The 13,161-nt window shown below is 41.0% G+C and overlaps 1 protein-coding gene across 2 annotated transcripts in view; it reads right to left on the reverse strand.

The window, feature by feature from the left end:
• Positions 1 to 296: 296 nt before the first annotated feature.
• wdhd1 (WD repeat and HMG-box DNA binding protein 1) overlaps positions 297 to 13,161 on the reverse strand; it is a 26,308-nt gene continuing 13,443 nt past the window's right edge. Inside the window, exons 9-26 of one of the 2 annotated variants that reach the window (XM_058398164.1) lie at positions 12,884 to 12,993; positions 12,368 to 12,527; positions 11,589 to 11,778; positions 11,228 to 11,412; positions 10,423 to 10,607; positions 10,024 to 10,265; positions 9,801 to 9,938; positions 9,525 to 9,681; positions 7,915 to 8,029; positions 7,152 to 7,283; positions 6,789 to 7,006; positions 6,361 to 6,500; positions 5,157 to 5,213; positions 5,011 to 5,042; positions 4,769 to 4,918; positions 4,445 to 4,581; positions 4,014 to 4,149; positions 297 to 683 (exon numbers count right to left, since the gene is read on the reverse strand). In XM_058398164.1, coding sequence (XP_058254147.1) covers positions 501 to 683; positions 4,014 to 4,149; positions 4,445 to 4,581; positions 4,769 to 4,918; positions 5,011 to 5,042; positions 5,157 to 5,213; positions 6,361 to 6,500; positions 6,789 to 7,006; positions 7,152 to 7,283; positions 7,915 to 8,029; positions 9,525 to 9,681; positions 9,801 to 9,938; positions 10,024 to 10,265; positions 10,423 to 10,607; positions 11,228 to 11,412; positions 11,589 to 11,778; positions 12,368 to 12,527; positions 12,884 to 12,993 — 2,667 coding nt within the window. In that variant the 3' untranslated portion in view covers positions 297 to 500. The remainder of the gene's footprint in view (positions 684 to 4,013; positions 4,150 to 4,444; positions 4,582 to 4,768; positions 4,919 to 5,010; positions 5,043 to 5,156; positions 5,214 to 6,360; positions 6,501 to 6,788; positions 7,007 to 7,151; positions 7,284 to 7,914; positions 8,030 to 9,524; positions 9,682 to 9,800; positions 9,939 to 10,023; positions 10,266 to 10,422; positions 10,608 to 11,227; positions 11,413 to 11,588; positions 11,779 to 12,367; positions 12,528 to 12,883; positions 12,994 to 13,161) is intronic. The other variant, XM_058398165.1, reaches the window with a different exon arrangement.

Genomic DNA, 13,161 nt, shown 5'->3' on the forward strand with positions numbered 1-13,161 from the left:
CACCGATCAGGCATAACATTATGACCACCTTCCCTATACTGTGTTGGTCCCCCCCCCCTTTTGCTGCCAAAACAGCCCCGACCCGTCGAGGCATGGACTCCACTAGATCCCTGAAGGTGTGCTGTGCTATCTGGCACCAAGATGTTAGCAGTTAGCAGCTGTTAAGCTGTGATGAGCAGAAAAGTATCATGGAACCGAACACTATGGGGTGAACTATGGGGCATGATTAATTTACCTCCTCCATCGATAAACCAAACGTTCGTTAAAGGACAACTATAAACATTATAAAAGCCAATATTTTATTTGCCTCCAGTTTCATATACTGTATAGTTAAACAGTTCACAGAAATATGTACAAACAAACAAGACAAAAAAAAGGAAGAAAAAGTTATTGCAAAAGTCTTTTTTTAAAGTTTCCAGAAAAACAAACTTTTATAGGAACTTGCAAGTATAAAAAACAGAGAAAAAAAAATACTAATACAAATACTACTACAGAGAGAATTAATTCTTGTTAAAGGCAAAAGCCGAGAGCTTAGCCGCCGTGTCCAAAGGCTTTTTCTTCTTTGCACCGCTTTCGTCTGTGTCCACCTGCCCGTCCGCTTCGTTATTCTCCTCTTCGTCTCGCTTTCTTTTCTTGAGGTCTGCACCCTCTCCAGTCGAGCCTTTCGCCTTCTCGGTCCACTTCTGTAAAGGGAAGATACACAATGTGATCTTTCACGTCCTGTAGCTCTGTTTTCATGCAGCATAACCTGTTGAGGATCGGAATGATCGCTGAACAGGAATAAAAGACATTAATGTAAACACTTCAGTCTGAATAAAAAGAGTCAGAGTTTCCATTTTGATTGAAATTCCTATCAAACTGGAAGTGTAGTTATTTTAAAAATAGGTTAAATAGAAGAATAATGGTGAAAACAACATCCTGTAAGAAAACAGTAACCTGTCTTCTTCATGATCTAACCCTAGACAGGTTAAAATGTGGTGAAGAATTTCCTTTAAGATTAATAATAAACGTTTTATCTTAATGATCTTATCATTTTTGAAGACTCTAAAATCAGCGTCAGTATTTATTTATTTTTTTCATAACAGTTTGTAAAAGCTGAAAGAGAGAGGAAGATGTGCTAGTATGGTGGAGTAATTATCCAAAAAACAGGTAACTGATCATCAACGCCATCTTCTTCTGTGCTTTCAGTAGCATATAATAATCAGCATTCTGAAAAAAGTCAACAGCGAACGAACGCCGTGACACCGACCCCCCGATCCGAGACAGAACCATGCAACACCACAAGCGGCATGATTAAAACACTGATCTGATTAATATGAACGATAACCATGAACGATATTAGAGAGATAAGAAAAACACCAAAACCCTATTAGGATTGGAATAAAATAGTAACCTATCTATTTGAATTGACCTGCTGTTATTTTGGCAGAAAAAGATGTATTTGTTCGAGTTTATAAGGGACAGACACAGAGACAATAATAGACAACATTTAAAGGACGTGTCGTAGAATCAATGCTTCTGGGAGTTTTAGCTAAACTACTGAGCTACTTGATTATGGTCATGTGACATAATAATAAGCCACAATCCCTACAACAAACGCTTATAATAAAACTTAACATTGTCATTTTTATTGCCAAAACCATGCAGACACCAATCAAGACAATCTGCATCTGCATAAGCATCAACAGGTCCGAAAACTCATAGAACTTCTTGGGGATATGAGGATACGGCTCAAGCTTTTCACACACTGCTATGGATTTATGTCACATTCTTGCTGCTTGTAAATGCTCTGTAGGACTTGTGGAAAAATATTCTGTTCTACACAAAAAGCTCTCTAACGCTACTCTGCTAACACTGACTCCAACTCCACATTGACCCGAGAGCCCAGTTTGAGCAAGACTCTAACTAAAGGTGACGAATCATGCAGACTGGATGAATGCAGATACAAGGTTTTATTTGCAAATCAGCGCTGGTTACAAGAATTGAGCTGCTCACGAATGAACATCCCAACAACCTCTCACAAAACACAGTCCTTTTATTCATTTTTCTTATCTTTTCATGTGTTTTAAGCCAACACCTTTTTGCTGAGAAAGTCCCACCTATTTTCTTTTTGGAACATCTGGTTCTTTTTGGACACCATTACCTTTTACTTTGTAACTTTTTTGAATACCATTATAATCAAATTTTCGAGAATTATTATATAAAAATATGGGCGTTTTCACCCTTATCAGTAGGACAGCATGGGTAAGTTCTCAGGGCCGCGGTCCATCTTTTGTTGCTTAATTTTAATCATCATTGTTCTTCTTGTTAGATTTTGTACTAACTGTTCTCTTATGTATCTTGCATATGCATATTCTATCCTAGCCATCTCTCCTGCAACTATCGCTTCCATTCGACACGCTCTATTTGCGCTCAGGGACGAGCTCTATTCTTCTCGAGGTATCAACACGTCTGTAACTGGGCACGAACTTGGGCACAGCTCCAACCCTGGCTACTCCAAATTTGGCACTTCTGTCCGAGTTTTACCTACTGCTGAGAAGGACAGTCAGACTGACCTCACCATCACTGTCACTCGCTCTACACCGGCCATTCAGACTAAATACAAAGTTAACAAACGTACCCAGACTTTCATGTCGTCTTAAACCCCTCATATTGTCAAACCCAAACAACCTGGTCAATAAATGACAACTGACAACTCAATCATGCTGTCCACTGGTTATTTTACACAAGTTCAAACATTCAGATACGCTCCAAGCTATAAAATTATTTCCCACAGGCTGTATCCGATTAGTTCAGCTTCTAGGACTCACCTGAAACTCTATAAAAGATAAAGAACTGTCGAGGAGACAGCATAGCCAACATGGCAGTTGTCATTCTGTTAGTTTCTTAGTGTTGTTGTGCCGCTGGCCCTCCCCCTTACCTCTCCACTCTTTACCTTTCTTACTCTCCTCATGACCTTTGACCCTATTCATGTCACCACCATGTTTTTGTCAAGGCATGATGCTTTGTCAGGAATATAATAAAATGTATGTGGCTTTTAAACACAAAACAAATACACTTGTCAATATATATTGGTCCACGGTGTTGTCGTAAAAGACATCGAAGTGATGAATTATCGGCACACATCTGGCTCACGCGTGCACAGAGCAGAACTCTAATGGCTATCGACAGAGCAGGTCCAGACGCATTCGCTTCCTGAGTCAGGAGGCCATTACAGACCCGGCGATGAGTCACCCAACACACGGCTCGTTTATGAGAGCCGGATCCTGCTGCACACGTTCGCCCTTTCATCACTCGTTCTGTTCATTCAGCCTCCACGAGCCCAGTGCCTCCTCCTCCTCGGCACTACATTAACATAAGATCAATGAGCGCGTGCAATAAACACCCCCCCGGTTTCCAGAGCGACGGGGCGGCCGAGCTCCCTCTCATCTCGTATCTGGGAGGTGTGTTTCGAGGGTGTTCTGCCCTGAGTGGTGAGCAGAGTAGCCCATAGAGTGCAGGGTCACGAACCGAGTACAAGTACAGCAGGGGAGGAGAAGGGAGGGGAAAAAAAATATCCAAAACGTCATCTAATTTACTTTGAGTGTAGTTGATTAGATAAGAATTATTATCTGGTGTGTCTTCAAGGAAAAGGCTTTGTCTTTAAACAGAGACAGAATCCAGTTTAACCCCGTTACAGGTTAAACGCATTCGGAATGCCACCATCCGTCTCAGGGAGGCAGAAACATCTGATATGAAAACGTGACATTTCAGCAAAGAGCGAGGATTGGGGGGGGGGGGGGGGGGGGGTTTCATCTGGACTGTATTTATATCACGACGACACCTAGATACTTTCACACTCCTACATACAGCAGCTGTGCTCTCTGGGTGGGCGGGACATACTCTCCCTGCCCTGTCAATCAGAGAAGGTGCTATCTAATCATGGACGTCTGTTAACTGGAAGGTATGTGGACGGACAGCACGAGTCTACATCCTATGATGTAGAGCAGCAGCGTCTTTGTGTCAAGTCTTACCAGCCTCTCGTCGCCCGACAGCGTGCGGAAGCGGCTCATGGCCTCTTTAATGATGCCCATCTCTTCCAGGTCCGGGTTGTCGGCGAGGATGCTTTTCCTGTTCTCTTCGAGCCACAGCTGGAAACCGGTCCTCGGTCTGAGTGTAAAAAATGAACGGCGGGAAATGAAATTCAGTATTTAATGAGCTGGATACAATACAATAACAATAACACATAGAATCTGTTGCATATTGGATAAAAAACCCCACAAACTGGATATTGCCCCGCCCCATGCCCCCCAAAAAACAACCCTGACTGTTACGGAGTCTCTCAAAAAATATCTAAGCCAGAGATTAATACTCTGATACTGTGAAATTCTATTTTTAAACTAGGTACAGAATGTAAAAACTACAATTTTTTTTTTTCCATTAGACATGACCATCCTGTTCCCACCTGGTGTTCTCCACGTTGTCTCCAGGTACTGCTGCAGGTTTCTCAGGCTTCTCAGCCCTCGGTTTCTCCGTCTCCTTCTCCTCCGGCTTTTTAGACGCTCCTTTAGACACGCTCATCTGGAGCAGTGTAGCCTGAGCCTGAAATACGCACAGAACATGGCTTTATTTGTGTGTTGTTTTCCACAAAGTGCCATGAAGGATCATATCTAACAGGCCAAAAGTGAGTCTTATAAAAGCTGACAAGCTCAAGAGGTTGCAGGGGTTTGGAACATTGTGTGTGTGTGCGTGTGTGTCTGTGTTTACATATACACACACAGACAGGTACCTTAGAGCGTGGTTTTGGTGCCAGAGGCTTCAGTACTGGAGCTTTAGACGAAGCTGTGTGTTTCCTGCTGGATGCAGTCATGGTGTCCAGAACGTTGGTCGCTCTGGTTTGTGACGATGGAGATGCTGACAGTTTTCCTGATCCACTGACCTGTTCGTTCACAAACACATCATGTAATCGAGTCTGACAGGAGATAAGTTGCTTAGAAATTCTTAAGAAAGTTTGATGCATATTGATTTCACCTTAAAGGGGTTCACACGGCCTTCTTTACTGACTGAGAGAGGGGGGAAAAACAAACAAACAATGATTTACATAATATTCAAAATTATGATGCACCTAAACACCATCATAAATAAATGCAAGAATAAAATAAAGGCCATCCTCTCACCTGGTCTGATGGAAGGTTTTTCAGGTGATTTCGTGACTTTGCTGAACGGATTCACACCTGAAATGACAAAAAAAAAAAAAAAAAAAAAAAAACGTACAAAAAGTCGTTCATAATCAATCTTTTTTTTTCCTCAGTCAACATTAAGGAGTAGAAGTGCAACATTCCTGAGGCGTTCGGTCAGAGGAAACAGCCGTGGCTTTCGTGAAACATACCAATGACCGAAATCAGATGAATACCTGCCATTACCAGATATAGTGGTATATATATGGTACCAGAATACCAGATGAGTACCATTTAAATGCTTCACATGAGCTCGAAAACAGAACTCTAATAAATAAATAAACCCTAGAGCAATACATCACTCACATTCTTCAGTAAGCTTATTACTGAACTCTAACCACAACTGTGTAAGCCTAAAAACCTCCCTCTGGTATATAAACACATTGCTCCATAAAATATTCTGAGAGAAAATCTCAGTCCACCATTTAAAAGCTTCAATGACCTGTGAACCTGACTCAGTTACTCCAGATCTGTCTGAAGGAATGATGGAAGGGAAATTCCAGCAAATTATTGTAAGGAGCTTGTGGAAGGCTACCCTAAGACTAACACTTTGCATGGTCTTCAGCTGCAGTTGTTTCAAGAACACTGATGGGTTGTTTTGACCGAGTGTATGTAAATCTCTGACCCACTGAGAAAGAATTAAACGTTGAAATAAATCAATCAATCTCTCTCTCTACTATTATCATTCTGACCAAAGACAAGGACGTTTTTGATGATTAAATGTCAGGAGCTTGGATGCCTCCTGGTGGACCAGCGACAGGATCCCGCGTCATTGCAACGGCCAGGGTTTGATTCCTGAACTGAAACATGCGGACCAAATGATCCACTGTGGAGACCTCGAACAGACAGCAGCCGAAAGAACAACGACAAATGTCAGGAGCTTGGATGATGAATGTAAACTTCTGACTTTAAAATGTGTAAAGTATTTTTTTTTTTTTTAGCAGAGCTGATTTACATTTAGCCACGCCCCAAAAACTCCATAAAAGGCAATGCTTGTAAAGTGCTGAAAGGACAACATGAAGATTAAGGGTAAAAGGGTGCCTCGTACATTTAGTGTGCTCTAAACTGTCCAGTAACATCTAACGCCTCGTCACTGTAAAGGGTGTCGTTACTTTAGTCCTACTTGAACGGCGAGAACACTCACGTGACTTTCTGCTTTCCACTTCTTCTCCTGCTTCCATCGGTGCTTCCTGCGCATCCTCGTCTTCCTGCTCGTCTTCACCGCAGTCTTCCTGTGCCACTCTGCCGCTGGAGTTCCTGGAGAGTCGACTTGCATGATTCGACCTGCGAAGAGGATTTTCAGACAGTTTCCTTTATTTTTAACGAATAAAACAACGATTTTAAAAGGTGCATTAGGATTAATGAGATTAATCTTTTTCCCCCCACTCAGTCCCACCCATGTTCATGAAGCTCCGCCCCCAAGAGCCCATCTTAGATGGCTCATCTACAAAATGACAAACAGGAGGAGAATCCCAAGAAAAACAAGCATTACAGACCGGAAGTTCATATTCCAAGTGTTTTTTTGTTTTTTTTAATCATCATGCAAGTTAGAAACAGAACATTCACGAGTACCTTGCATTCTGTGCCTGGCTGTGATAGGCTGCTTCCTCCTCTGGCTCCTCCTCCTCCTGTATTTGACTGGCCTTCTCCAGAGCGAGCTCGCTGAGCCTCTGAGCAAGAATCATGTGTCTGGAGCGTGAAGCATAACGGATGGCGAGCGCAACTACGCTCTGCGTCATCATCTCAGCCAACTCGACACAGCGGAACTCGCGCTCCAGCTTACACGACAGCTGATGGGCAACACAGGAAAATATTTGAAGCCAAAAAAGATAAAGAACACAGAAAGGACAAGCTAGCATCCTCAGTCTGTTTCGCATTTGTATTTTCATGGAACATACAGGGAACAGCATCAGCACCGATAAGAAAAGAACTTACTGCGAACATCTTCATCAGCAGCTCCTGCTGCTCCTTCTCCTGCTGCCTCTGACTCGCCTCATCTGTCTCGTAGCCGCTGGACGACAGGAAGCCGAAGTGATTATGGAAGAGCATCGAGCGCCAGTACTGCTCCTGTGGAGACAATCGGCCAAAAAAATTTAAAAAACATCGTAAACACATCGTAAGAAGCTGATTGGATGTTATTGGTTCATTACAGCATTATGCTTTATTCTAAGATTCCATTAATACGTACTGCTTCAGTGGACTTTGGCATTAATACACCAAAAGTATCATTAACAAAGCAATAATAAAAGAAATAAGCTACATTAATAAATCAATATTTGTATCATGAGTAAAACGACCTAATAATAAGCATTATAAACCTTTAGTTCCACAGACGTATTTGATTTTAATTCAAATAATTATACATAAAATAATTATAAATTAAGTCAAACTATTAAAAAAAAGAAAAAGGTATTTGAAATTTCTTGTATCCTGGAAATTGTGTGTGCACTTCAATAGAAATAACAGTTTCCCAGCTAATTTTATGAGGACCAGAGTGTCAGAGAGACAGAGTCTCAATCAGTACCCATCTAACTGCCCACACCGGCCTGACCGGTGTTACAGGAAACATCTTTCAGCACGTTTCCTTCCTGGCCGGAACAGATGACTACGAAAGTAGTTGATATTAAAAAAAAAAAAAAAAAAACCCCGAACAAAATAAACAAAACAAAAAAAAAAATTCCAGACAAAAGTACCACACCTCCATCTGTCCTTTCTCCGTGCTGGTCTGGCAGAAGGGCAGTTTGAAGGGCAGGATGGCCACGGCGGGACGAGGAAGAGTCGGCGGGAAAACTGACCCTTTACAGGGAATGCACCTGTGCACAGAGACCAGATCAAAACTCTTAAACACAAAGCTCAACATTTTCCAACAGGCTTTAAGCTTTTTATCATCAGTAATGAATTAATCATAGCCTCATGTTTATGAGGCCGTTTTTCCAAATGGTGTCTAGACTTTTCCAGGTTGGGAAATGAGCGCTTTATTTTAATTCCATCAATCTTCAGCAAAGCAGGAAGATTATAAAAAGGAGAAGGGGGAAACATGAATTTGGGGATACGGTACATACAAGTTACAACAAAAACTGCAGAGACAAGTGGAACACTGATTGTTTCTCTTTATTAACGTTCCATAAATAACTAAAGACTAAAGTTAAGACTAAACTACTAAATACACTTAGATTACAAGGAAAAAGCAATGATTTATTATTCAAAAGTATAAGGTCCTGTAATTCGTTTTAATGACCTGAATATTAATTTATTATCTGAATGGCAGGGACTTCAATCTGAAGAGCTATGGATCCTTGAGTGGATTAAAAAATTTAAATATCCACAAAGGTTGAGCAAAAATCCAGCTCTCTAGCTGAGCTGTAATAGTCATGGAAAACAGATTAATGTAAAATAAATAAATAATAAATAAATAAAATGTCTAAAGGAGCAAACCAAATAACTGCAAATGTGATGAGATGATGTGTCTAGGGGAAGAAAATGGCGGAATCTCGAGACGATCGATATCGGCTAACAGGCGATGTTAAGCTTGCGACCAGAATTCCTACATTAGCATATAGATAAACATAAGCAACATGGAGGGAGGAGAAGAACTTCTCACCGTTACATAATATATCTAACTGTTTGTGATTGCTGGGTGAGTGTATGCTCAAGTCACGAGAGAGATTAAAGAAAGAAAGAAAAAAAAAAAGAGGATTAGAGAAGGGTTTGAGCTCCCGTGGAATTTCAAGTTGACTAACAAGAGAGGCCTAAAAGTAACTCTCACACTGACCAGAAATAACCGACTCAGTGGTCACGTTTTAGTGCACGACTTTCCTTTTCAACGTGCAAGGCAAAGCAATCGCTGTCCACAGAGGAGAACGTTCTAGAGAATGTTCAGAAAATTCCAGGATCTCAATACAAGTCAACAAACACGAGGCGATTTTATAGTATGCTTCGCATCAGCTTCCAGCAAATAATTAATACCATTTTTCTGAATGAAGGTGGACTTTCAATGATTTTGTACGACGGCTGAAAAACACTGTTGGATATAGAACCCAGGGAATTTATTCAGCTTACATCGAAGTGCCACATATCCTGAGACGATGATCGAACATATTATCCTTCTCCAGCAGTACATGAAGCAAGCGTAGGCGTGTTATAGAGCTGTAATGATCGTCGTAACTATGTTTAACATAAACCAGGCGTATTTTCTGAAAGAGTAGCAAAGCCTGGAACCAAAATCTCTCGTTTTAATTACCCAGTAGAAGCTGGTTCTGGACTTCACTTTAAGATGACCAGACAGTGAAAAGCCTTCTAGATCCTCACCTGAGCTGCTGGGGGTTCTCATGGATGCCGACCACCCAGTAATGATCCGACCGGTTCTTGCAGTTCTCTCTGGTGTTACACACAGGAGTCCACGTGTTCCCCAGAGAGCGATTCAGCATGCGCACCACGCCCTCCGAATCCACTGCACACGGCGTTCCTGCACACAGGGTTATAAAGCGAATATAATCCGATCGCTTGTCAATCCGGTTCTGTTATACATTAAATAATACAAGATCCGTCCTTTCGATCGATGAGGACTTTCGGATCGTGACTCACCTTCGGCACTGAAGCCCATCCACGTCAGGTGGGACTTGCGGGAAATAGGAAGAGGTTCACCGTGAAAGATCTGCTTTCTTTTTTGGCCGAGCTGCAGAAGCTGCACCCCGAGAGCCTGATCCCCGTCAAACCCAGTGCCTTACACACAAACACACATCATCATTAGACAAGCCACTTTACTACACACAGAACTGAGATTTTTCCACACACACCTTATTCCTACCTCTGTGATAGACTATAAGAAGCTGCTCCCCGTGCCCGGCCATACACACTACAGATCCCGGCAGGCTGAACACCTCTCTCTGAACACCACCGATGGAGAAGAGACGCACCAGCATGGCACTAGTGGCCGCCGCCACCCAGCCTTGTCCCAGACACACCGCCATCACGTCCTCGCCCTTCGGCAGGTCCACTATCCACTCTTTATTCGTGTCCCATGAGGAGAAGTGCAGGCATTGCAGCTTGCTGGGAAGAACAACGCAGATTTTTACTCGTTTTTACGTATTGAGCACATGTGCGTCAGAAATAAAACAACCATAATATTCTCTGATAAATACATATAACATGATGTAATGTGGTTATATTTCTAGTAATGATGCATTTAAATCAAACATGAAGGTACCTAGCGAGCTCATCTGTGCCTTCACAGGCGAGCAGAACGGCCTCCTGGGATAGATCGGCCATGCTGTGTTCCAGCGTGTTGGTAAGGTGCATGGCATGATGGACAGCAGAGTCGTGGAACTCCACGTCGATGGCGTTATCCTGTTCATCGTTGTAGCTGCGCACAATACCCACCGAGTTCCAGCACTGAACACACACAAACTTTAACTTTGTAAAACATAAATATAGTGAAATTTTTAAGAATTTTTCAACACAAATACTAAATATATTAAGAGTACATGTAATTAAAGTGTATTCATTTGGAATGCGATGAAATAGTTATTATAAAAAATTATTTTATAGAAAAATATCCTGAGAAGAGGAAAAAAAATTGATGCATTACATGCAATATAAAATAGAGTATAAAAATATTTTCATAAAATTCTGACGTAAATGTATTTTGGGATCTACAAATGATTTAAATTAATATTTAAATAAATATATTCTTAAATATTTAAAAATATTCACTATTAAAAAGAGTATTTTTAAAAAAATGCTAATTTATTCAAAAAATATATTTATAGTAATCTAGTTTATTTAGTAAGTAAATCTTAAATGTATTTAAAAAGCTAAATCATTTAAATACTTTAACTTATACATAAAATTTTATTACAATACCCGGCTTAAAACTCTTAAGACTTAAAATTCTGCCGTTTAAACTCCATCATCAAGTGCTGACACTGGAGACTCCTTCCAAAAAGACACAGGTCCTTACAGAAAACATGCTGTTGCTATGGAAACCATCCTATCCCTAACTGCTATCTCACCATGAACCGGTGCATGAGGTGCGTCGGAGTGGATCCAGGCTGGAAGGCTCTCTGAGGCGCAGTGGGCACGGGACCCTCGTAAACCGGGCGTGGCGCTGCTTCTGCAGCAGGGGGCGCCGCAGTGGGAAAAACGCCGCTCTCTCCATCATCCCCGGCTAAATTATCCGCCTTCACCGAGCCGGTGTCTATGAAGGAGCGATGATATGAACGTTATAATCTATTGTGATACAGATTATGATAAAATATAAACGCGCCTATTAATTTGCTTTCTTGCAGCTGCAGACATAATGCTGTATGATGCAATAAGTACTGACTGAATTACAATTACACAAACGGATTAAGTCAGATGGAGGAGTTGCACCTCGAGAGTTCTCGTCATCGTCCAGGACGTTTCCTCTGTTGCGTGGTTTGCGAGTGGCAGGCATGAGGTCATCGTCGTCCTCTTCACCCCCCGACACGCTCCGACATTCATCTAGCAGACCGCCGCAGTCGCCACCCTCGTCTTCATCAAACAGATCGTCATAACCGTTCTGCTCTTTACTCTCAGCAGCCTGCTGACCAAACACACACACAAACACATTTCTATTATAAAGATATAAAAAAAAAAAAGTTAAAATAAACAACAAAAATCTAACAAATATTTATCTAATACAATTTAATATTTAGTATAAATCTGTATTTTTCTTTTTACTATTATTCCATTGTTCAATAATTAAATCCATGTTATTAAAATGTATTTATTTGAAATGTGATCAAATCATTTAACAATTTATTACTATTACTTAATACAAAAAAGTATAATTTGTTTTAAACATGTATTTTTTTTAAAAAAACAAAATTGATTTAATAATAATAATTTAAATGACATTCCTAAATATTCTACAAAATATTTAGTAAAATAATCGTAAATCATTATTTAAAATTTCCTTAGACCATTTTTAATAGTATTTAAATTACTAATAAGAGTGAACTGCCTATTTATTTAGTAGATAAGTAGATGCTGTTAAATGTATTCAAAAATCTATTTTCTTATACTTTATAACAGTAAAAAGCATCAGATATAGAATATACTTGATAACGGCTTATTATTAAAGAATGATCCGTCACTGAAAGCTAAAGGTGAGGCATGTGGAGACCGACCGTGGTGTTCTTGGTGGTAGTGGAAGATGAAGATGAGGACGAAGATGCACACACTCCGTCCAGCAGGCCCAAGCAGCCCTCTGTGTCCGTGTAAGCGATCTGCCCTCCGGCGGGATGCCAGGCCATGCCACACACCGTGAAGCCTTTCTCATGCTTCTGCCTGAGGGGGAAAGGAAACAAAAATTTAAATTCGGTTCTATTTCTAATAAAATTCCATCGTCACCATTTCACCAACATGGAGTACAAAAGATTCTTCAGCTACACCATCGGCATGACGCACGGCATCGTGGGAGATTTTTTTACATGCAAAAGCATAGCAGTGAATATATAGTGCTCCCACAATGCACTGCAATAAGATGGTACAAAATACTCACAATGCACTTGGGAATTCATTTTGTTATAACAGAATATTTGATGTTTCACCAAAACCACATTTGATTCAGTTGAATCGATTCACTTTCAGCGTGTGAGAACATGCCGAGAGCCTCGCCTGAGCAGTACAACATGAAGCAGTACCTCTCGATGCACAGCTTAGCTTCCACGTTCCAGACGGAGAGAGTTCCTCCCACTGTTCCCGCTGCCAGAAACTTCCCACACGGTGACCAAACCACCACGTTAATGACCTGCTGATTCAGAGCGGAGGAAAAAACCTGAACAATGGACTTCACATTACTGTGGCACACTTTTCTCATCATTAACTTTCTACAGGTTTTCATTAAAGTTATGGAGCGAGAGATTACGAGCCGTTTCCATGTGCAAAACGTTTTGGAACCACTTCACACTTTCACTGCTGG

This window comes from Hemibagrus wyckioides, linkage group LG09, assembly GCF_019097595.1.
Source record: "Hemibagrus wyckioides isolate EC202008001 linkage group LG09, SWU_Hwy_1.0, whole genome shotgun sequence".
NCBI classification, from domain to species: Eukaryota; Metazoa; Chordata; class Actinopteri; order Siluriformes; family Bagridae; genus Hemibagrus; species Hemibagrus wyckioides.